The sequence below is a fragment of the Delphinapterus leucas genome, chromosome X (genome assembly GCF_059928025.1).
Source record: "Delphinapterus leucas isolate spDelLeu-1000000601 "Yukka" chromosome X, BTC_Dleu_Yukka2, whole genome shotgun sequence".
In the NCBI taxonomy this organism is placed as follows: domain Eukaryota; kingdom Metazoa; phylum Chordata; class Mammalia; order Artiodactyla; family Monodontidae; genus Delphinapterus; species Delphinapterus leucas.
This window is the reverse complement of record NC_143150.1, coordinates 4,688,165-4,711,334: the sequence shown is the minus strand read 5'-3', so window position 1 is coordinate 4,711,334 and position 23,170 is coordinate 4,688,165. Positions and strand designations below refer to the sequence as shown.

Sequence of the window (23,170 nt, the reverse complement as noted above, 5' to 3'; positions counted from 1 at the left end):
CAGGCTCAGTAGTTGTGGCACACGGGCTTAGGTATCTCGCGGCATGTGGGATCCTCCCGGACCAGGGCTCGAACCCGTGCCCTCTGCATTGGCAGGCAGATTCTTAACCACTGCACCACCAGCGAAGCCCCACGTAGCAGGTTTCTTCAAACCTCCTGCGAGCTGAGGCCCCAGTCCGTCTCCTACACAGTCTTGCTCCATCAGTCATCCCCTTTCTCTGGTATCTTCTGTCTCCTTGAGAGTTTACTCCCCTAAAAAGAGGTCAAGTGTCGGACCAGCTTTCCTCTAAACTACTGTCCCATCTCTCACTTCAACCCAAACTTCTGGAAAGAATATTCTAGGCTGTCCACATCTCCAGTTCACTCATTCCTCCAGCCCATTCTAGTATCCAGTTTTATCACAAGTACCTTCTTGGAACTCAGACCTCTTACTGGCCAAATTTAGTGACTCACTTCAATCTTCATTCGGTTTGATCTCCCCTCAGCGTTCAATAATTTTGACCACCCTCTTGCAAGTCTTGGTTTCTGTGTTTCGGTACCATCTTGACTGTTCCTTCCCAGTCTCCACTGCCTGTGTCTTTTCCTTAAAGGTAGACATCTTGATGGTGGTTCCCTGTCAGCCCTCTTGTCATGTTACTCACTTTGCCTTGATGATTTCATGTAATCCATAGCTTAAGCTGTCATTGCTGTATGGGTGATTTCTAAATCCAGCCCTGACATTGGCCTTGAGTGAATCTTCATGAGCCTCTCAAACAGCTTCCTCTGGAAGCCTGTGAGAATCATAGGCTCAGCATCTCCCTGACCTCTTTGCAGTCACCAGGCCTGCTCTTCAGCCTACATCTCCCTCAATGTGGATGATCCTCAGTTGCTCAGATTCGAGAACTTGAAGTCAATTCCCCACCCCAATCAGGCATAAAATTTATTTATTTTATTGAAATAGTTGATTTACAATGTTATATTAGTTTCAGGTGTACAACATAGTGATTCAGTATTTTTACAGATTATACTCTATTTAAAGTTATTATTCTAAAATATTGGTCATATTCCCTGTGCTGTACATTACAACCTTGTGTCTTATGTACGAAGTCAACTTTCTCATTCCCCTGCCTTACTTCTCCTATAGCCGCATCAGTTCCAAATCCCGTAGGTTTTGCTTATTAGTAACTCTCAAATATTTCTTCCCATTTCTCCCTGTGCTTCCCAACTCACTTCCCTTCATTCAGTTTCCTTCCCTTCCAACTTATCCTACACAATGCTGTTGTCTTTTTTTTTTTTTTTTTTTTTTAGGTATGATCATGTCACTCTATATCCCACTCTCCACACACAAAAAATTCTCAGTGACTTCCCATGGAGTCTCAGTGACTCCAACCACACAGGACCACCCTGTGCTTCTCTGGTATACATAGAACTGTCTCAACTCAGGGAAACTTTGGTCTTCCTGTGCCCTTTACCTGCGGTCCCCTCATCTCTTTAGAGCCTATCCTCCACCATCTTGCTCAGTCCTAGGTCCTTTCCCATGCCATGTGCGTTCCCTGGTGGGAGTTCATCTTACCTCTCAACCTGTTAGACTTTGCAGGTCCTTCTACTAGAGCACTTATCTCCCTCAGTCTGCCTTATGTCATAATTATGTAGTAATTACCCATCCCCCTCCTATACTGTAAGCTTATCAAGGCGGGGATCAGGCTTTATCTCTCTAACCTCAGCATAATGACTGCTGCATGGCAGTTGTATAATGACGGCTTTTTTATTGAACACAGGTTTAGTAGAAAGTGAAGGAGAAGTCCATTCCATGGAAACAGATGGGCTGGATTTCTGGATATTGTGGATCTAGTGCCAGAGCATAGGATTCTGGGTTACTGTCATTGGAGTGGTCCACAGAGGGGTTGATTTCTCAAGTCTATGGTGCTTTGCCTTATTTTTCGTGTCTGTGCTAGGAATCCCTACTTTTTTCTTTAGGAAGTCAGTAAAGTGAAAAACTGGAGAGAAAAATGGGAACTGAATTGCTCATACAAATTTTTGGAAAACTACATTCTCGAAGTTTTAACCAGTAAAAGTCATCTTAAAAAAAAAAAAAAAACTAGTCGCCAAAACAATACAAGATACAGATAAAAACAGATCCGCTGTTGACGTGGCCCTTGGAATATTAGCCCCTGCTATTCCAGTCAGCGTGTGCATCTATTTCATCAGTTAGGTTCATTTCAGACTAGTGTGTTGTTGGGCGGTGTTGGGGAGCCATGAAGGCAGTTGAGAAGTCGTAGTAGGGTGAATGATACCTGCTCCCATTTGGGGATGTGACAGAAGTGATACGACAGATGTGTATGGTTCCGATATAGGGCGGTTGGTATTCAGTGCTGTAAGAGAAAGGCCGAGGAAGCCTTCTGGGGATTCCCAGGGGGAAGGGCACAGCCTAGATTGGAAAAGCTTGCGTGGACTCGATAGTCATTTGTGTTGGGCCTTGGAAGGATGGTCATCGTTGCCGGTGGGCAAGGATTTCTGGCGGAGGAGGTGGCATTTCAGGCAGAGACAAGACCCTGACCCTCAGCCTAAGGGAGGGAAAGCTGGAAGTGTTGAGAGCTCACGAGGGTCGCCAGGGATGTTTGGCTGGAGTGTGGCGGGGACGAGGAAAGCTGGGCGCATCTGGTGGATGCCCCTGCCGGAGTCAGGCGCTTGTACCCTGGGAAGTAGCAGAGACTTACTGAAGGTTTCGAAGTAAGTGATGGGACTGAATACAACGTCACGAAGAACAGATAGGAGAGGAGAGCTCAGGAAGCTGGGAGGGGAGTCAGAGGGAGGGCCAGGCGAGACGGTGGTGATGCGGCCGGAGACCACACGCTTGGGCAGTAGTTTGATCCCGGAGAACAGGGAGAAGGCTGAATCATCCTTCCTTCTGAGGTCTGCGGCCCGAGTGGTGACAGAGCAGGGAAGTGAGAAAAGGATTTCGTTTGGGGAAGCAGGTGGAAGAGGGGGCGAGGAGGGAGGAATGGGGAGCTCTGTTTTGTCTGCGGGGCAGGTGGCATCTTCTGACAGAACTTACAGCAGCACTTGCGGGCCTGTCCCTCAGAAGAGAGTCCAGAGGTGTAGATCTAGAATCGTGGTTCTCAATCTGTTTGGAGTCGTGGATTCCTTTGGTGATACGGCGTAAATTAGGGTGTCTCATCCCCTGAAAGATGCGCTATGTACAAAACTTGACATAAAATTTTAGGGGACTCGCAGCCCCTTGGAAGCTCACCTGTTGGTCCCAGGTGAGGAACCCTGGTGTGTAACAGAGGAGCCAGCAAGGTGAATGAGGATGGTTAGAGAGGTGACGGGAGAGCCTGCAGGGTGGGGTCTGCAGAGGCCGAAGGCAGACAGAGGTCTGAGAAGGTAGTGATGGGTGTGTGAGGCTGCGGGGACAAAGACGAGGCTGAGGAAGAGTCCTTTACATTCGATGACTACGAGTTCCTTGGGGCCTGGACGCGCTAGCTGTGGACTGCTTGAAGCTGGGACCTTCTTTCCTCATGCTGTTCCCCAGCGCCGAGTTCAGTGCCTGGCATACACTTATCGAACTTTTTTGAATCACAGAGGATGGTCTGGGTAGAGGGGACCAGAGCCAGTTGGTAGAGGTTTAAAGAGAGAGGGTGGTGTTTCAAAACAAAAATAGTGGTAGCGGCCAGGTTGAGGGAAGATGTGTTTCCCTGAGAATCCGAAAAAGGTGAATGAAGATTTGTGGGCAAGAGAGAGAAGGGTTCCTTTCCTGAGCGGGATCCTGGGGAAGGCAGAGGGGGATGGGATTAAGGCCAGTTTGTAGGGCAGTTTGGGCAAGGAGAAGGGACAATTATTCCTCTGAGACAGGAGGGGAAGAAAAGTTTCCAAACTGCCACTTTGGGGAATGCGAGAGTGTGCCAGAAAGGGACTTCCTGGAAGCGTAACCTGAGCCGGATTGCATTCAACAATACAGAGGGCCCCTGCTTGAAAAATAGCGCTTTGTTAATATTATTGAAACTGTTAGAGCAGCTGCAGATTATCTCAGTGATTGTTACTGGCATTGGAAGCCAGAAGTAAACTTGCTGCTGCCTCCTGAAATGGTGTCTGGAGGCCAGGAGAGCTGGGTTCTAAATCCAGCCATGGGGTGAGCGGTGTGTGAGTGAGCTTTTTTCTTTCACACCAGCCCCAGCTCTCTTGCCTCCTTCCCCATTAGTATTTTCACCACTCAGTGTGTTCAGTTGGAGACTTAAACTTTGAATTGAACTTGAATTAAACTTAGCCACACAACAGTGGACCCCAAACCATTACCTTGATTGTTTGTGTATTATGTCAATCCATTAAGACTTGAAAATTATTTAGATTACATTTTCTATTTCCACCAAAGCATTTATTTTCTTGTTTTATTTTTGCTTTGCTTTTCAAACAGTAGAAATTGTATGCCATTTTCTCAACTGCATTGTAACTCAATACCAATTCTAAGTAAATGCTACATTTTTATGTTAAGAAATGTGGCAATGCCTCTGATATGATGGTAATTTTTTTTAAAAGCAGAAACAAAAAGTGTGTACATATGAACAGAGCCTGATAGCACTACAGAAGAATAAAGAGTTTAATTGTTGGAGTGGTATGTTCAATGCCAAAGCTCCTCTTTCATTGATTTCCTTTACTGTTTGCTCAGTTTTTACTCAGATGGGATAGTCAGAGATAATTCAAATTTTAGATGGGAATTTTTTTTTAAACTCTGAATCCCATTGTATTATTGAGTCATGAAATCAGTTGACTAGGTTGTAACCAGCATTTTTTAATGAAATAGAAAACATTAAGAGCATAACACATAATATAGGTAAGTATGGTTTCATGAAAGATTTCTTTCGGTTATCCGTGTGTGTGTGTGTGTGTGTGTGTGTGTGTGTGTGTGTGTGTGTCTGGGTCATGGCGTGATGAACAGTCTTTTAGATAATGGTAGAATATGTAGAATAAAATGCATTTTAAGTTAATTTAGGCACCAATACAGTCACTTAAATCTATCTTTACAGCTATAGGCCTGCGTGGATTTTCTTGACTTTTGTTTAAGTGAAGGGCTTGAGTGTATGACTAAACTCATGGCCTGTAGACACACGTAAGGGAAACGTAGCGCTTGAAGAAATGGAGCCGGAGACCTGGCTGCCAGGCTCCCGGCGGCCCAGACCCCGCTCGGCGACTTTGAAAATCATGTAATATTTCTGTGCTTCAGCATTCTCATTTGTAATGGGGATAATAAGAATGTGAGTAAAGTAATTGTGATCATGTATGGGACACTTTGAGCCCTTTGAAAGAAAGATGCTCTACAGATAATGGTCAGTATTCTCATTAACAAACCATTGCCTGTACGTTGCTAAAGGATTAGTCGAAAGTCTTCAGTTTCAGAGCATTAAACCCAGAAAGCATCTTAAGTAGAAATGGGAAGTATGAGCAGCGATGCTATGCAATACACAGAATTCTTCAGAAATTGTTTTTCTTTTCTTTCCACCGGTGACTCTGCGTGCGGGGTAATGTAGCTCTCTCGGGATTCAGCTCTTCAGCATTGCAGTGCTTCCTACTTTTTGTTATTCTGCGAGCTAATCGGCAGTCATAGAGTTCCAAAGTTTTCTGGTATTTATTTGTCGTGATAAATTTGAGCATCTTATGGGCGGTGGAGATGGGCACAGGAGAGAAGACCCGCTGGCTCTAATCTCGAGAGAAGCCACGGACTCGCAAAGGCCTTTCTGTGGCGACCAGCGAGCAGGGCTCTTCCCTTTTTCCTGGGCTTCACTGAACCCCGTCACGCCCTGCTGTGTGGCATAAGCAGTGCCGTTTCCCCTTGTGCCCTCTCTGGCTCTACTCCCATGGCGCTTGCCTACAAAAGTAATTCCATAAAGGTTACTACCCTGGGCTATGGGGCTGTGCATCTTTTTTGACCATTTAAATGAGGCGTATAAATGACCCTACGAAGAGAAAATGAAGAGCATAGGGTACTTTTTCCTGTGCCTTCGTTTTTCAGTTCAGAAGGCGGGGACATTTTTATAAATTGCTTTGAGATTGTAAACCAGGCTGAAATGGAGCAGGCTCTTACCTTCTAGGCTGATTACAGAATTAATAGCTAAAAGCAAAAAGCTCATTTTCAGCTGGGAATTGAACGAGAAGCCACACTTTTCTGCCTGGATGCGGCCTGAGACTGAAGTGCGGCTTTGTTCTCCGTTTCCTTTTTTTTTTCTTGAATAAACAGTAAACTTGGCTAATTGAGGGTCTAATCATGCTTTTAAATCTCCTCCCTTCGTGCCTCCTCCAAGACTTGGCCCTCGGTTCTCTTTGTGTGGCTCTCTCTCCGCTGCCCTCTCCCCCCGGCCTCGGGATGTGTCCGACCGTCCTCCCCGCACCCATCTCCAGGGACCGTGGTCCCGGCTGGACCACCCCCCGCGCTGCCCTCCGTGCCCGCGAGCACAGCGCTCATGGCCCACCTGCACGTCCTACCTTATTGCCCCACTGCCCACCCTGCTACTTGGGAGGACTTGGCCTCTTCCACTGCACCACCATTCAAAGGTTTTTTAAAAATATTGAGTAGCTGTAGTTTATGAAATGCCCATCAAATGTCCAGAGTCAGGATCTTCGGAGCATCCCTTTGTCTCGGGGCTGCTATGTCTTCTACTTCCTTTACCCCCTCTCTCTTCAGCCGGGCCTGGCCTGCTGCCGTCTTATCTGCTGGCTCGCGGGGCCTACTTTCTCGGGCTATTTTGTGATGATTTTGCCTGTGGACTCATTCCTTGGACCTTTATCTATGTATGGGAAGACTCCGAGGCTGGGATTGAAGGCAGTTTTACGTTTTCTTCTGCCAGGCATCTGGGGGGCACTCCCAACCTGGGACAGTCACAGATTAACTTCTCTGCTTGATGTTTTTCGGACCATCCAAGCTTTATGAGTTTTGGCTGCCTTGTGGTACAGGCTCCGTTACTCAGCACGGATCGTCTAGACAGGTAAGTTCCCTCGGAGTCTCAGGTGCTTGTTTCCTGTTCGTCCTCACCCTGAGGGCACAGTGTTATTGAAGGAAGTTTCCAGTTTGACACCCATCTTGGCATCTTGGGGCAGGCCCGGGGTGTTACGTCCTCTCTCCTAGAGCCCGAGAGGCCACGAAAACCGGTCCTGCCCTGGGGGGAAGCCGGCGTGTTCCTCTTGCTCTCTGCATTCTGTTCGCAGTTTGGCTTGGGCTTCTGAGTATTTCTTCTTCCCTAGTTGACTCATAAATGCATTTTTCAAAAGGGTTTCTGTTTTATCCAGCGGTTTTAGATGTTGTCAGCAGAAGTCTCAATTAGAGCAACCAGACCATCATACTGCCGGACACCTACCTGTCCTGTTGCTTCTGAGGTCTTGATCTCCTGGTCTTCCTTTTCTTCTCTAGTTCCTCGGCTTCCTTCTGTCATCTAAATATGGGTTTTCTAGAGGAGTCCGTCCTTCCCCTCCTCCTTGCTCCGTGCCTCCCCTCAGCTGTATTTCTCACTTTGACCAGCTTTGCCTTCTTAGCGTCATGTTTCCCATTAGCTGCTGTGTAACTTCAGCTGATGCCTGAACCTTTGTCTAAAATGAAGCTCTCGTCTTCCCCTCAAGCCTCCTTTGAGCTCCCAGTTTCTCTAGTGCTGTCACTTCTTTCTCCACCTCTTCGTCCTCCTCCAAAATCAAGGTCCTTGTGAGATTTCCCTTTTCCATAACATTTACTGAATCCAGGGGATTCTTCCTCCCCAGCCCAACTTAGTTCAGGTTTCCATCTCTTCTTTTCTAAACTGTGGGGATGGTGCTTTTGCTGGTTTTCCTATTTCTGTTCTGTTTCCGATCCAACCCACTTCTACACGTGCCTCCTGTCAGGTCGCTGTCCCTGGGATGCAGCTCAGCTTATCTCATCCCTTCGCCTCCGAAACTTCAGCCGTTCCTCCCTCCCTGTCAGCGTAAACGCAAACCTCTGTCTCCTCCACTGTGGGGCTGCATCTCTCCATGGTCTCCTGGTTTTCTACCTGTCTGTGCTCCGGCTGCCAGACCGAGGTGTTTGCTGATGGCCACGTGTTTTCTGAGTTTGGCTCTCATTTGTGACTTTTTTTGCCATCGTCGTCGTTATCCTGTCCAAAGTTGTCTTACCCTTCCAGGGGAGCTCACATGCCATCACCACTCCTCCAGGCCCATCTGTCCAGAAGTAACCCTGGCATCCCCTGGCGCCCCATGGCACTTTATCTGTACCTCTCATGGAACTTACCGTTCTCCTCTTTACGTGAGCAGTAGTTGCGCTCTCCTAATCTCTCTCCTTTGGAGGATTTCTAACTCCTTAAAGACAGTGGTGGTGTCTTATCTTTTTCTCTACTTAATACCTTGTTCGTAAGTGGGCCCTCGGTAAATGTTTGTTAAGTGAATCTACTAACGGCAGTAGAGTGAATGAATAGGAGCTAGCAGCAACCAAGTGACCAATAAGAATATTCTGCTGTTTAGAAACTAGGGCATTTATGCAGCAAGCATTTATTGGGTTGGCCAAAAAGTTCATCCGTTTTTTTTCCAAAAAGCCTTTCCATCTTACGGAAAAAGCTGGATGAACTTTTTGGCCAACCCAATACTTTAAACTTTTCAAAAATGGCTAATGTATGCCCATGATTGAAGAGTCAGGAAGGATAAAAGGACTAAATGTTTGTGTCCCCCAAAAAATCATGTGCTGAAGCTCTAACCCTCAGTGCGATGGTATTTGGAGGTGGGGCCTTTGGGAGGTGATTAGCTTTAGATGCGGTCATGGGGGTGGGGCCCCACGACGGGATTAGTGCCCTTAAAAGAAGAGGAAGGCACCAGAACTCGCACTCTCCACCACGTGAGGTACAGCACAAAGGCCATCTAGGAAGCGGATCTCACCAGAACCAGACCATGCTGGCTCCTTGACCTCAGACTTCTCAGCCTCCAGAACTGTGAGAAATAGTTTATTGTTCTAAGCCACACAGTCTGTGGTATCTTGTTATATTGTAGTAGGCCCAACTAACCACAACAGTAAAAATAGTAAAAATAACTCCCTCCCAGCACCCTTCAGCCATGCCATTCCCCTCCTCACAAACAACTAGTGATATTTAGGCAAATGCAGGCAAGTTGTTATTTATATTCCTTCCTCCTTGGACCCTCATGGAGCATGCTACGTATGCTCTTCCATACCTTGCTTTTTAAATTTACCAATACATATTGCCTACCAAATGGGCTTCTTCACTCTGTTAATGACTGCACAGTATTCTGTTGACTGTATCATACTTTATTTAATCCTCTGTTGATGGATATTGACATCATTTCCAATCATTTTCTATTATACAAACTACTGCAATGGATAACCTAGCATAAACATCATTTTGTACGTGTTCATGTATGTTGTACGATAAATTCTTAGAAGTGGAATTACCGATATTGCCAAGTTCCCCTTTACGGAAGAGGTACTGGCTTTCACTCCCGCATGCGGTGTGTCAGAGGGCCTGTTTCCAGACATCCTCTCCAACTGTCTTAGTTTCCTGTAGCTGCTGTAACAAATTATCACAAACATAGTGACTTCTAAAAACATGAGTCTGTCATCTTACAGTTCTGGAGTTCAGAAATCCAAAATGGGTCTCACGGGCTAAAATCAAGGTCTCAGCGTGGCTGTGTTCCTTCTGGAGGCTCTTGATTTTAGCCCGTGAGACCCATTTTTCAGCTTTTAGAAGCCACCGTGTTCCTTGGCTCATGGCCTCTCCCTCCGTCTTCAGAGCCTATCTTAAAGTCAGTCGATTAGAAATCTTAATTCCACCTGCAACCTAATTCCTCTTTGCTGTGTAGGATAACATAACACAGGTCCCAGGGATTAGGACGTGGACATCTTTGGGGGACCGTTATTCTGCCTACCACACCAATCCAGTATACCTTCTAATTGTTTGATCTTTGCTAATCTAATAGGTGAAAATGTAGATTCCTAGTTTTATTTTGTATTTATCCTATTTGAGTGAAATTGAGTATCTTTTGGTTTGAGCTATTTGTGTTTCTGTTTCTTCATTCTCTTTGGCTTCTGCCCATTTTCTTTTGGGATTTTGGTCTTTTTTTTGTTGTTAGTTGTAGGAACTCTTTATGAATTGTAAATATTTTTCCCATTTATCTTTTGACTTTTCTTATGGTGGCTTTTGCTGTGGAGAATTTTAAAAATACTTATTTGGTAGAATTTATCGATTTTGTGTGTGTGTGTGTGTGTGTGTGTGTGTGAGAGAGAGAGAGAGAGAGAGAGAGATGGGGGTCCCTAAGCCCACACCCAAGTTCAGATTCCTTAGGAGAATTCACAGGACTCAACATATAGTCATACTCACAAGTATGATTTAATACAGCAAAGGGATACAGAGCAAAAGCAGCAAAAGGAAAAGGTGCGTGGGGCGATGTTGTGGGGAAACCAGGACACACTTAAATCCTACAGTAGCAAGTTGTGACAACCCATGGGAAGTGTTGCCAACCAGGGGGCTGGTCACGTAGACACCCTCTGCCTAGCACATACCAAACTTCCAGAGTCCCAGAAGGAAGGCAGGGGTTCGACTTAAAGCACGTTGTTGGTATAAACATTTTAGGTGCCGTAAACTTAAACTCTTATCAGTTAAGGAGTGGTGGGCACTCCCCCCAAATCCAGGTTCCCCGTTGCCAGCCAGGGGCCAACCATGCCACAGGCCTCTGTAAGGACAGCAGTCTCAGACCTGCTAGGTTAACTCTTTTCTGCACACTTCTCTTTTATAGCTTCTGGGTTTTACATCCCAGGTAGGAAGGTCTTCCCCAGTCAGAGTTATAAAAAAATTATCCCATGTTCCTCTAATACTTTAATTTCCTTTTAAACATGTAAATGTTTGAGCAATTTGGAATTTATCCGGGGTTGCCTTGTAAGATAGGGATCCAACTCTTTCTCCCCCTTTTACTGCAACGTCATTTGAAGACCAATCCACTGGTTTGAAATACCACCTTTATCACACACCAAATTCCTCTCTGTATTTGGTTTTATTTCTGAATGTTTCCTTTCACGCATCAATCACTCTTCATGCACCAGTAACAGTCTTGTGCCTATCAAGGCTTTGTAAGATGTAATGTCTGGTAGGGCAAGCCCCTTTTTGTTCCTTCTCTTTTTCATTCCTTTCATCCCTAGTTTTGATCAGCAGACATTTAGACGATGCCTACATTACAGCCGCGCGCTGGAGCTGGAGCTGATACCCACTCCCTGTCCCCAGAGGGAGCACAGTTTTCCTGGGTGATGTGGACGAACAAATGCATACAATACAGATACAGATACACAGGGTGTCAGGAGAGGGGAAAGTCAGTGGGTTGGTGTTGAGGAGGACTTCCTAGAGGGGGCCAATCCTGAAATATGAGCGTGCTGGGACAGTATGTGCAGGTGTCCAGGGGCTGGACACAGGCTGACCCCCACACGCGGATTAGAGTCTGGGAGTTGGTGTCCGTGTGAGGGTGGCAGAGCCTAATGTGCCCCACCAAGAAGTTTCATTTTTTATTTGAAGGTGAGGGGAGCCGTTAAAGGGGTTTAGGCAGGAAAGTGGCATGATTAGATTTCTGTTTCAAAAAGATTCCTTGGGCTGCAGCATGCAGAGTAGATAGAGAGGGGCAGTAGTCCATTTCTGGGGATGTTTGTTAGTTGCCTTGGTGTATGATCATGAGTCCCTGAAATGGGGCAATGGACAGGGACAGGAGAGAATGGATTTGAGAATGTTCCTAGAAGATAAGATCAGTAGAATTTGTTGATTGACTGGTTATAGTTACGAGGGGGGATGGGATGATAAAGAGGGAAGAACCAAGCCTGGATAAACAGGTCGATGGTGGGACCAGTGGTCAAGGTGGGGAACATAGGAGGGGAGTGAGGCGGAGAGGGCAAGTTTTCCATTTTGGCTGTGCTGAGCTGCAGGTGTCTGTGGGACAACCAAGTATGGGTATTTGGGGGGCTGGTGGCTACGAAGACCTGGAGCTCTGGCCTGGGGAGAGGTTTATTTGGGAGACCAGCTGTGATCATTGGCATTTTCATCGATGCGACCAAAATTGCCAGGAGAGAGAATTACAGTGAGAATCGGGGTGCAGTGGATGAACCCTGAGAAATGTCAGCCTTAAATGATTATGATTGTGGCCAAGTAGTAAAGAATGTCCTTTTTCTAAAATACTTTCAAATGGCATTTCAAATGTCCTTTTGTAGTCGTTTCCTGAAAAAATGAATATGTACATTTATATATGAAGGTAAGGGTGACTCAAGAATATTAAAGCCATTTTCTCCAGGGAAAGTGGTAGAAATAGGACAAGCAAGTTGCTTTTTGACCTATGAGACTTTTGTCAGATTTTTGGATGAAATTACTTTTGATGCAGTTGTACGAATTAACTATGTCAAGTCGTGTGAAAAGAGGCTGAAATCCCTATCTAGCATGAAGCTGTTACTTACAATTATAAACTGCCAAGTTTCAGCACCTCCTATGGTTCTTCCTTAAAATTTTAGACTTTTTCTCCTAACCTGAGTGAAAGAATTATTTTTCTTAGACGAAGGGGTCTTATTTCTTAAGTGTAATCTAAAAGATGAAAATGAGATAATTTTACATTGCTGCTTCCTTCAGTGGTAGATGGAAGCTTTGAAAAAGGCGAATTTCAGGAATCAAATTAGAAAAAAATGCTCACTTAGATTCCCGTTCAAACATTCCAAGATTCTATCAGGAAAGAGTTAGTGACCAGTTTCCTGAATTTTTAAGGCTAGGTCTTCAGAGATGCGGTAAATCGTGTCCGCTGATGACCATGCCTTTGTGTGGCGGCAGCATCACTTGAAAGCACTATTGCATCTACATAGCTTATCAGTTTATTTTCCTCAATACTGTGAAAATTGTTTTCTTCTGCAACTGTCTCCCTATTAAATGATCTTTAATTTCTATAAATCTAACTCTCAAACATCCACTGCTGAGACACGACATTGTTGACAAGCCTTTGGGAGAAGAGGCTGTCCGTGAGGGGCCATCGTGAGATCAGGGAATCCTAATTCGGTGACAGACAGTTCTCCCTCCTCAAGGAAGGAAACTCATGAATCACTCATTATTTATAGATTCTACTCAGTAAGAATAAATCCAATCTAGATGTTTAAAGCAAGTCAGTGCATCTTTATATAAGTGCCATTTAAAAATAAGGGCTAATTAAGTGAAAGCTAAAATCTGCTGTCATTTCAGATGTTTGCTCCCACAAGACATAACAGTGATAAATGTAGCTAAATTAAAAAGACAAGTTACATTCTCTTTGTCAGAGCTGTTTTTATCTCTAGTGTGAAATTGGAGATTTTCATCTCAACTTTGTCCTTTAACATTTTTCAAATGTTACATTGTGCTATTTTTAATCCTGGAAAAAATGCACAGGATTGCTTTTTTTTTTTTTCTTTTTTCCTCTCAAGTCTCCATGCGCTCCATGCATGGTATCTCTTGACTAGTAGGAATCTGAATTGGTGAAATGCCCAAATATTCATACAGAGCCAACTAAAGGAAGACCTGCTCACTTGAAGCCAGGGGTGAGCACTTGAGTGTGTCTGTTTTCTGATGTCGGTTTCCCAGCTTTGAAGCTGGGCTCCGGTTATGCAAGATGCTTACATTGGGGAGGCTGGGTGAAGGGTGCATGGGCCTTCCCTGTACCTTTCTCTGCAACTTCTCATATATCTATAATTATTGCAAAATCACTTAAAAAAAGTAAAGCAGCCCCCCAAAGCTTGACCACACAGAACCCTCAGGCAAGATTCCCACGTGTTCTGGAGTATTCCGTGGCCCTTGAGGATCAGGGCATCACCCCCTGGAGGTTCTGGTTCAGCGGGGCGAGCCGGGGCACTGGCAGTGCCTGGCACGGTGGGGAAGTGCCCCCCACCCCAGGGTCCCGAGGCAGAGGCGAGGCAGGGCCCGGGCCCCAGGAGAAAGCCAGGAGGGCTTCTGGAAGTGCCCGCTGAACGCTGACCTTCGGCAAACCATCCTCTGCCCCGAGGCTTTGCTGAGCTGGGACTGAATCCTTCTGGGGTTCTGCACAGGCCGTGAAGCAAAATGGGTGCGGGGACGGGGTCACCGAGGGCACGTCATCACCCACTTGGTGGACCTGACTCCCTGCGTGCCCTCAGGAGGGAGAGTCTCTAGAAGCAGTTCCCTCTGTGGCACTTGTGTTTCCCAACCAGGGTCCCTACGGACCCAGCGGTGTGGTTAGGAACAACTGGAAAACGTCAACCCGCAGATCAAGTTCTAAAAGACTCAAAGCCTTAAAAACTGCGAGTCTATAAGAAAATAAAGGACAGCCAAAAACCTCAAGACACGTAACCTGCTAACTTTAGGTTTTAACAATTTCCAGGCAAGAACTGTAATTAGCCTTGTAACAAGTAACCACTTGTAGGGAATTTTGTACTTTTGAATAATGAGATATAGATGAGTGGGTTCTGTTGTCCTTGCTTTGATGCTTAGTAGTTTTAAGTTTTTTGTAATAATCCACCTTTATGTTAGTCTGTTGAGAGCTTGTGTTTTAAGTCTTGCTTTGTTCTCTTATCTGAATCTTTAAGGGAAATAAGGTAAAAACTGAAATATCTGGGAAGTAAGTCCTGTACGTTCAACTTTAGAAACTGTCAGTGTTGGTTCTTGTAGAACGCTTGCTTCAATAGAGCCAAGGAGTTAATGACAGCTTAGTGTTTACATCGTGTTTTCCTTTAAAAACTAACAAGTAATGCTTTTTTAAAGAAACGTTTTCTTGTAATTGTAAGCTGATTTATTTGGAGGATTAAAATATTGGCTTGAGCACCTGGTCTTTCCACCTTAAGCTCCAGTTCAATGTTAGATGTGTTGATACGTATTCATGGCAAGAACTATCTGGCTGTTATTTGATTCATAAACTTGCCTGAAATATTTGAGGTCCAAGTCTGGCTCTTAGCATCAAGAGTCTCCTGGTGGGCTTCCCTGGTGGCGCAGTGGTTGAGAGTCCGCCTGCCGATGCAGGGGACGCGGGTTCGTGCCCCGGTCCGGGAGGATCCCACATGCCGCGGAGCGGCTGGGCCCGTGAGCCATGGCCGCTGAGCCTGCGCGTCCGGAGCCTGTGCTCCGCAACGGGAGAGGCCGCAACAGTGAGAGGCCCGCGAACCGCAAAAAAAAAAAAAGAGTCTCCTGGAAGCTCTGTCCATCATAGAGTTCCCATAGGCGCGTTTCCCAGGTAAAGGATGCCAGTCATGCACTCGTCCTATATATCTGGACATCACTCAGTGTCACTGCAGACTGATTTCATGAGAAAGGCCACCTGGTAGGTCGCTACCTTGAGGACACTATCATTCCCATATTAATGACAATTCTTTTATATGACTGATTGTCAGACATTAAAGAAATTATGGGGATAATTTTGGTTTGAGCTATAGAACTTTATCTTCTGACGATAACAGTTTTGTATACTTAGATTACACTTACTGGTAATTTTAATGTAAGACGCAAGAGGATAGATATTTGAAGCAAAGAAGGAGTTGCTTTATTAGTGACTGAGAAATAGAAAGTTACATTGAAAATGTTGCCGGCAAGTCAGAGGACACTCTGGGCATTAATACACATGATGGTTTTTCTGGAGAGAAAGCTTTATTTGGCCTCTGAGTGAACAATTTTATTCTTTCTTCTTAAAAGGGCACCACATTTGCTTGAGTTTCATGGGAAAGATGCAAATAGCTAAAAACCGAAAAATGAACAAAACTCACGTTGAGATCAGGAACTTATTTCAAGAAAGCAGATTCAAGGTTTTCTTCTAAAGTGAGTGACAGTGCAGCCTTACATCATCTACAAGTATGTCACCAGCACAAGGTTCAGCAGTATTGAGTATTTCCCCGGGCCAGGTACTGACCAGGGCAGTATCCCGTGCTCAGATGTCACCAGGAGGATGCTTGGACATGTTCTGTAGGTTCCGTGTATGGATAAAGAAGCATGCTATACATTTTAGTGCTCTTTGCACCCGAAGTCCCTCTGTCTCTGAACTGAATTTCAGTTAACAGCAATCACTTGTTTTCCCCGGGAGTACTGAATAATTAAGTATCCCTGTGGATTCGCTGTCAGCCTAAAGCCTCGATTGCATAGCTAGGTCAGCGCCATTGCTAATGCGCGGTCACAGAATACACAGCACTCGGGCCTAGCGCTGCCAGAGTTGAGACCTGCTGAGGGTGCCGCATGCTTTGGAAAGTTCAAGAAGACAGTCCGGAGAGCGTGATCTTGTTCAGTTTTCACCTTAAACCTCTTGCCACTTAAGTACAGAAAGCCGTTGCCGCTAACTGATGCTTTACCAGAAGTTCTCTGTAACGTTGGGGTCGGGGGAACACTAGCATTGGAGGCCACAGGCTGATAACAGGAAAATGGGTGGAAGGAAGATACTTAGAGGAAAAGTGCCTCCAGAGAAAGCGCTTGAGCAGGGGCTGTATAAGGCTTCCCGCCCTCATTTGGTCAACAAATATGTATTCCACCTACACAGGCCAGACAGCGTTCCGGTTACTGGGGATCCAGGGTGGGAAAAAAGCAAGTGTCTGCCTTCATGGAGCCCATGGTCTAGGAGGGAGGACGGTAGGGGTCCAACAGTAACAAATAAATAAATATAGGTCAAATGGTCATAAGTGATGGAAATAAAATGGGAAGGAGAATCGGTGGTCCTGTTGTGGGGGAACATGTGTCAGAGAAGGGCTCACTGATTAAGGTTACATTTGAGCAGAGATGTGAAAGAAGTAAGGGAGGAAACCATGAGGGCAAAGGATTCCAGACAAGTGGAACAGCAGGTGCAAAGGCCCTGAGATTGGTGCACGCTTGTTGCTTTCGGGGAGCGGCACCCAAAGCGTGGCTGGAGTGGATTGAGCGAGAGGAAGAGCAGAGACGTGGTGGGGGACATAGCCAGGTGGCAAGGGAAGGATTTGACCTGGCTTAGGTTGTGACACAATTACTCTGACTTTAGAGGTAAAGATGAAAGCAGAGGACCAGTTAGGAGGTGTTATTATAATCCAAGTGGAGATGGCAGAGCCTTGCACCAGGGTGGTAGCAGTGAGGTGATGAGGATAATGCCAAGGTTTTGGGTTCAATCAGTGTGAAGGATGGCGCTGTCATCTGCTGAAATGGGGAGACTGGGAGGAGTTGTGAACGTTGCAGTCCTGCGGCTGCAGTGGCCAAGTCTGCAGATCACAGTGGGGCTGGAGGGCGATAGATATTTAGGAGTCGCCAGGGTATGGATGGTATTCAAAGCCCTGAAATTCATCAGTGTCACCTTGAGAGTGAGCATAGAGAAAAGGTGAGAGGCCTGAGGCCTGTTGTTTCAGAGATCAGGGCATTGATTCCGAATTCACAGAGAACAGTTAATTAAGAATTTTCTTAACGTTCTGTCACTTTCTTAATAGATTAACACACCACTGGTCCCTTTTGAGACAGTTGCACTATTTAATAATCATTGCTGAATTTTCTTTTTCTTTTATATTTTAGTGTCTTTTACCCGTCGATTGCTAATACTGCTTAAAACCGATAGGCATTTTTGGGTCTGGAAATCTGAGTTTTGTGCAACAGCATTTAAAAAAAAAACACCAAAAGAGATGTTTGTAGCCATAGAAAATTGCGGTCTCAAAAGTATACAATTGTTAATCAAGATAGAAGGTAGTGTAAGTCTAGTCTAAATTTTTCACTGTTATTTCTTGCTTAAAAGTCTCAGTTGGGGTTGTGATTTCATGGTAGGCAAATCTGGTAAAAAAAAAAAAATCAAAGGATGTAGTATTAATAGAGTATTAGTTCCTTTACACTGAACTTGAAATCCTTTCCTTTTTTTTTCTTGCCTTTTCTAGCCAATATTTGCATTTTTAAATGAAGAAAAGTTTGACGTGGATGGATGGATGGTTTATAATCCAGTTGAAGAATACAGAAGGCAGGTAAGTCAGTAGATACTGTAAATGTGGGGAATCTCAAACCTGCCTGGTGATGATATGCCATCAGTCACGCTCTTTGAGTATCAGTAACACCCTTGCTAAATAAATTTTTCCTGGCAGTGGTATAATATGGCTCATTCTAGTACTGTGGAACCTACAGGCTCATCCCAGGGCCATGTTCAAGCTGCACTGAAGGCTGCATGGCTAAGTTCTCTTTCCTTCCGCTACGCGAAGGACGTCCATTATATTGTCCATGAAATGAATCAAATACTCAGAGTCTAGAGAAGCCAGACTTCTGTACCTTACTACTCAGGAGTTGATGTCATGATGTATGTATGTATTTGGGAGCCTAAGTATTACTGGCAGTTAGATTTCTGTTATATTCATTTCAGTTTAAAGATTCAAATGAATTAGAACTGTTTTCCTGTAATGACTTTTCCAAGAATGCTTTGATGAATGTGTATGAGAATTGCCTTTACTGCTCTCTTAGTAAACTTCACCCACATGCATGTTTATTTGCAATAATAAAGCGGGAGGCTTCATGTATTGTTGCTGTTCGGGGCAAAGGTCTCTCTGCATTTTAAAGAAGATTCCCATGCCTGTTATGGAGCAACAGCTACACTTTGACCTCTGCTGTAACCAAATCATAGGACAGTTAGGAGTTCTGTGATGAGGTTTTTCATAATTCTCGTTCTACAAAGCTCATAAAGTAATTGGGAAGTTTTGTTGAATGAGGTTTGAGAATCAAATCAAGCCCCGTGAATGTAAAGTAAAATTGTAGAACCCTAGACTTGAGAAGAACCTTCTAGCCACCACTTCCACTACCGGGCACCTGGGTTGACTTCCCGGTTTAGCCTTTTTCTTTTTTTAATTAATTTTTATTGGAGTATGGTTATTTTACAGTGTTGTGTTACTTTCTGCTGTACAGCAAAGTAAATCAGCTATAGCACAGGGAACTCTACTCAGTGCTCTGTGGTGACCCGTTTAGTCTTGATCAGTGGTTTGCCTCTGTTCATAAGAAGATTCGGTGCTCAGGGGTGTGGGTGTGGGAATTTATCTCTAGAGCACATGTATGCGGTAGTATGTCCTGTTGCTTCCAGAACTCAGCTTTAGTTTGTTGAGTTTTCGAAGGCTGTGTGTACCTCTCATTTTAATAACCTCTATTCCAGGTCAGTTGTGGAGGCAGAAGAGGGACCATTAAAACATCTTGCATGTTTTGGAGACCTCTGTAGTGTTACGTATTAAAATATTCGCACCTTAGTTTTTGAGTGTTATTGACAATATTAAGACTTACTTTTTAGGGCTTCCTGTTTTTAAGCTTGCATGCACATATGAACTCTTGAAGGTATTTAGTCCTAGAATGCCATTATATTCCATCTTTTTTTCTTATACCTTTCTGATGGGACTTGTAACTCTCTAATTGGACTCAACGTCAGACTCATCTGTCTGGTCCGGGCTCTATAGGGCCAGACCTAAAGATGAGGTACAATTTGCGTCCCCAGAGCAAGCACCCACATGGCTCACTTTTGTGCGTGTACTTGTGTGTTTGTGGGCATGGGGAGGGAGTTATTCCACCACCTCTGGACCTTGTCCACAGATGAGTGTATTTCTCACACAGCCCATAGAGCAAGCACCCATCCCAAACCACTTGATTGAAGAAATTCTCAGGAGGTGGCGAAATGAGCCTCCCCAGAGGGGTTTTCCTTACTTCCCTTCTGTGAACGTCTTCATAAGCTCAGCCTCTTTCTACTTTGGAGCAGGTTGAAGCGAGTGGGGAGTGGAATTGGCCTGATTGCTTTTTTACCCTCAATCAGACACAGATGAAGATTACACAGTGTACTTTTCTTTAGGGCGTGGGGCGGTTTGCACGGGTCGGGGAGGAACTTGGGTTTCTCTTCATTGTACAAGTAGTAGAGAAAAGTTTGACATGAAATCAAGGAAGATCTCAAGTTCAAGAGAATTTGTATTTACCAGCGATAGTTTAGAATTCTGGAACCCGCCAGTGTTTTGTCTTGTGTTCTTAACATTGTCTGGATTATCGATCTGGCTCCCTTACTATAAATCAGTACACCGTTACTACCCCGCTGTCAGAGGCACACACACATTCTGCTCGAAAGAAGAAAGGAGACCCATCCAAGGCCAGATCCAGAGATGAAAGCATCAGTGCTGACGTGGACTTCCTTTTTTCCTGCAGGGCCTGCCCAATCACCATTGGAGAATCACTTTTATTAATAAGTGCTATGAGCTGTGCGACACTTACCCGGCTCTCTTGGTGGTTCCATATCGTGCCTCAGATGATGATCTCAGGAGAGTGGCAACTTTTAGATCCCGAAATCGAATTCCAGTGAGTACTGCAATTAATGTTTTCTGTGAGGAGTGCCTTTTCTTCCATGAGAACAGTAGTCAAGTAATTCAGAGAAACACTCTTTTGGAATTTCAGTCACACAAATAATTATCAAGTGTCCTCTGAGTGCAAAGCAGCAGGCCAAATGGGGAAAGAAGTAAGACGTCACCTGCCTTCCAGGAGCTCGCAATCAAGGACAGAGAATGAACTCAAGTAATTCTTATACAGGAGAGGGTACAGGTAACACCAGGTGGAAAGGAAGAAGGAAGGACAAGGTCTCTGTGGCTTGTGTCTTTGTAGCACAATAGCTGACAGGCGTTAGGCTCTGGTTAATGTCGGTTGAGTTATGCTGGAAACCATGCACTAGCCTATGTTACGGAGCCTATGAGTATAGGCTTTTACGTACCACCTTTATTAGGATTTGTCTATCCTCATCACGTTTGTAAGCCGCCTTCATACCATTAGCAACCTGGGGTCAGGTGCAGACTATCCCAAACTATATTTACGGTGTCACTGGACCTAGTTCATAAATTAGTCTTTGGTTCTTAAATATTTATGTACGAGTCACCCTGTCTACTCTGTGTCCATAAATCTTGTTGGCTAAAAATTTAGAGAATTTTTCCCCTCTGTTAATTTCCAGGGCATGTCATAATAAGTACATTGTCTTATTTTGTTTTGGTTTGATTTTGAAAAACAAGGGTTGAAAAATTAAGATTTAATGTCATGTTGCCTTTAACTTCCAAGTCTAGACATTTTTGTCCCTAAAAGGATATTTGTGTGAAACTTTCGTTATGCTATCAACATAATATGAATGGTAACTTTTTTAATGCACTTGCTTCGCTAAGCACGAGTGTCCGTTCATATCTTCATGATATATATTATACTTGAAAGTATGTTCTTTGGCTCCTTTTACAAGAATACTGTGCTGATGAAGCTAGAATTACCATTTCGCTCCTCACGTGCTCGACCCCTGCCCTGGCTAGCTGTCTTGCTAATCCATGCCTCACCCGCAGGAGAACTGGGCTAGGATAGTGTGAATTGATTTCGTTCACTCCTTCATTCAATTAATATTTATTGAACATCTACTGTGTGTGCGCGCGCATGTGTGTGTGTGTGAATTTCACGGGATTGGGGGTAGGAGGGGAAATGAAACAACTGAACCCAGCCCACTGTGCTCAGGCTGCCGTCTTGATCCAGTTGTTCCCCCTGTTCTGAGTGAATGGGAGCCCACCGTAGAGCAAATAGAATGCTTAGCTTTTTACTTAGCCATTTTATTGATCCTTCTTACTTTGTGATGGCCAATTTGCATTTATTTTTCCTTAAAAAAAACTAAGGCTAAGGTCTCCATCACTTCTCTATCTTTTATAGATTACCAGGCTTAATAATATCTAATAATAGGGCTTCCCTGGTGGCGCAGTGGTTGAGAGTCCGCCTGCCGATGCAGGGGACACGGGTTCGTGCCCCGGTCCGGGAAGATCCCACATGCCGCGGAGCGGCTGGGCCTGTGAGCCATGGCCGCTGAGCCTGCGCGTCCGGAGCCTGTGCTCCGCAACGGGAGAGGCCACAACAGTGAGAGGCCCGCGTACCGAAAAAAATATATATGTAATATCTAATAATAGATAACGTACTCTTTGTGATATACCTTCTAATCACCTGACTCTTGACTGTAACCCAGGAAATGTATTTGCTTTTGATATGAAATCATTAATATTTGATATTCAGTTCTTTTTTTAAAAAAAAAACATATAAAGATACAAAAAGCATTGACGAGAAAGCAGTCTTGTTATGTTGTCCATAAATAAGATGCAGAGTATTATAAAATATCACTGAATAACAAAATGATCCACATGTATTAGTGTTCCCATTAATGGATACATACTCCTTTGTTCTCAAACAGGTTGGTCTTAATGTTATCAAATTCTTTAACATATAAGTAATACATATTTATTTTAGACATTTATAAAAATACTGATAAGGCTAAAGGAGACTGCCACCTAGTGAGAACCACGGTTATGTGCTTCCAGACTTCCTTCTATGCATACATATTTTTATTTGGAAAAAAGAAAATTATTCTGTGGTTTATGTCTCAATCTGCTTTTTCTACACCGATGACTGGTCTGTTTCATGTGCCGGTGTGTAGATGTACTGTATAGATTGACAGAAAACTGTCAGTCAGTTTTCTATTCCTATTATAAACAGTGCTGTGATAAACATCTTTTGGTGGCTAAACATTTGTGTACATCCTTAAATTATTTATGGCTTCTACATATTAACTTCAAAAAGAATAGCCTGATATAGTAGCATATACTTTAAAAGCACTCACGGTAGTTGATGTTGTGATATTTGCATTACTTGTACCTGGTCATCTATATGGCAAGCATCCTTTTTATAAAGGTAGTTGAGATCCCAAAAGAAAAAGCAGGTAAGAGGTGAAACAACTCGTAAGAATAGCATTTCTTAACATGGCCTGGTGATTCCAGTCTTAAATCTCCCAAGCAGAGAGAAGAAGGGCAGAAGAATGGAGGGCATGTGGGGAACAGGGCCGTTTCTTGCATAGGACCTGATTTAAATTTAAAACTTGATGAGGGTCTTTATCAAATAATAACTGTCTTGTATGTGCAGCGATTTGCTCTTTTAAAAGTGATCTCATATTGGGAATTCCCTGGTGGTCAAGTGGTTATGACTCCAACGCTTTCACTGCCGAGGGCCCAGGTTCCAGCCCTGTGTTGGGGAACTAAGATCCCACAAGCTGCCCAGCGCGGCCCCTCCGAAAAAGAGTGGGGACTTCCCTGGTGACGCAGTGGTTAAGAATCTGCCTGCCAATGCAGGGGACACGGGTTCGATCCCTGGTCCGGGAAGATCCCACATGCCGTGGAGCAACTAAGCCTGTGCGCCACAACTACTGAGCCAGCGCTCTAGAGCCTGCAAGCCACAACTACTGAG

General features: G+C 44.5%; 1 protein-coding gene across 2 annotated transcripts in view; it reads left to right on the top strand.

The window, feature by feature from the left end:
• MTM1 (myotubularin 1) overlaps positions 1–23,170 on the top strand; it is a 98,327-nt gene that overhangs the window by 49,716 nt on the left and 25,441 nt on the right. For both annotated transcript variants that reach the window (XM_022561097.2, XM_022561095.2), the window contains exons 7-8: positions 17,803–17,886; positions 20,078–20,227. In XM_022561097.2, coding sequence (XP_022416805.1) covers positions 17,803–17,886; positions 20,078–20,227 — 234 coding nt within the window. The remainder of the gene's footprint in view (positions 1–17,802; positions 17,887–20,077; positions 20,228–23,170) is intronic.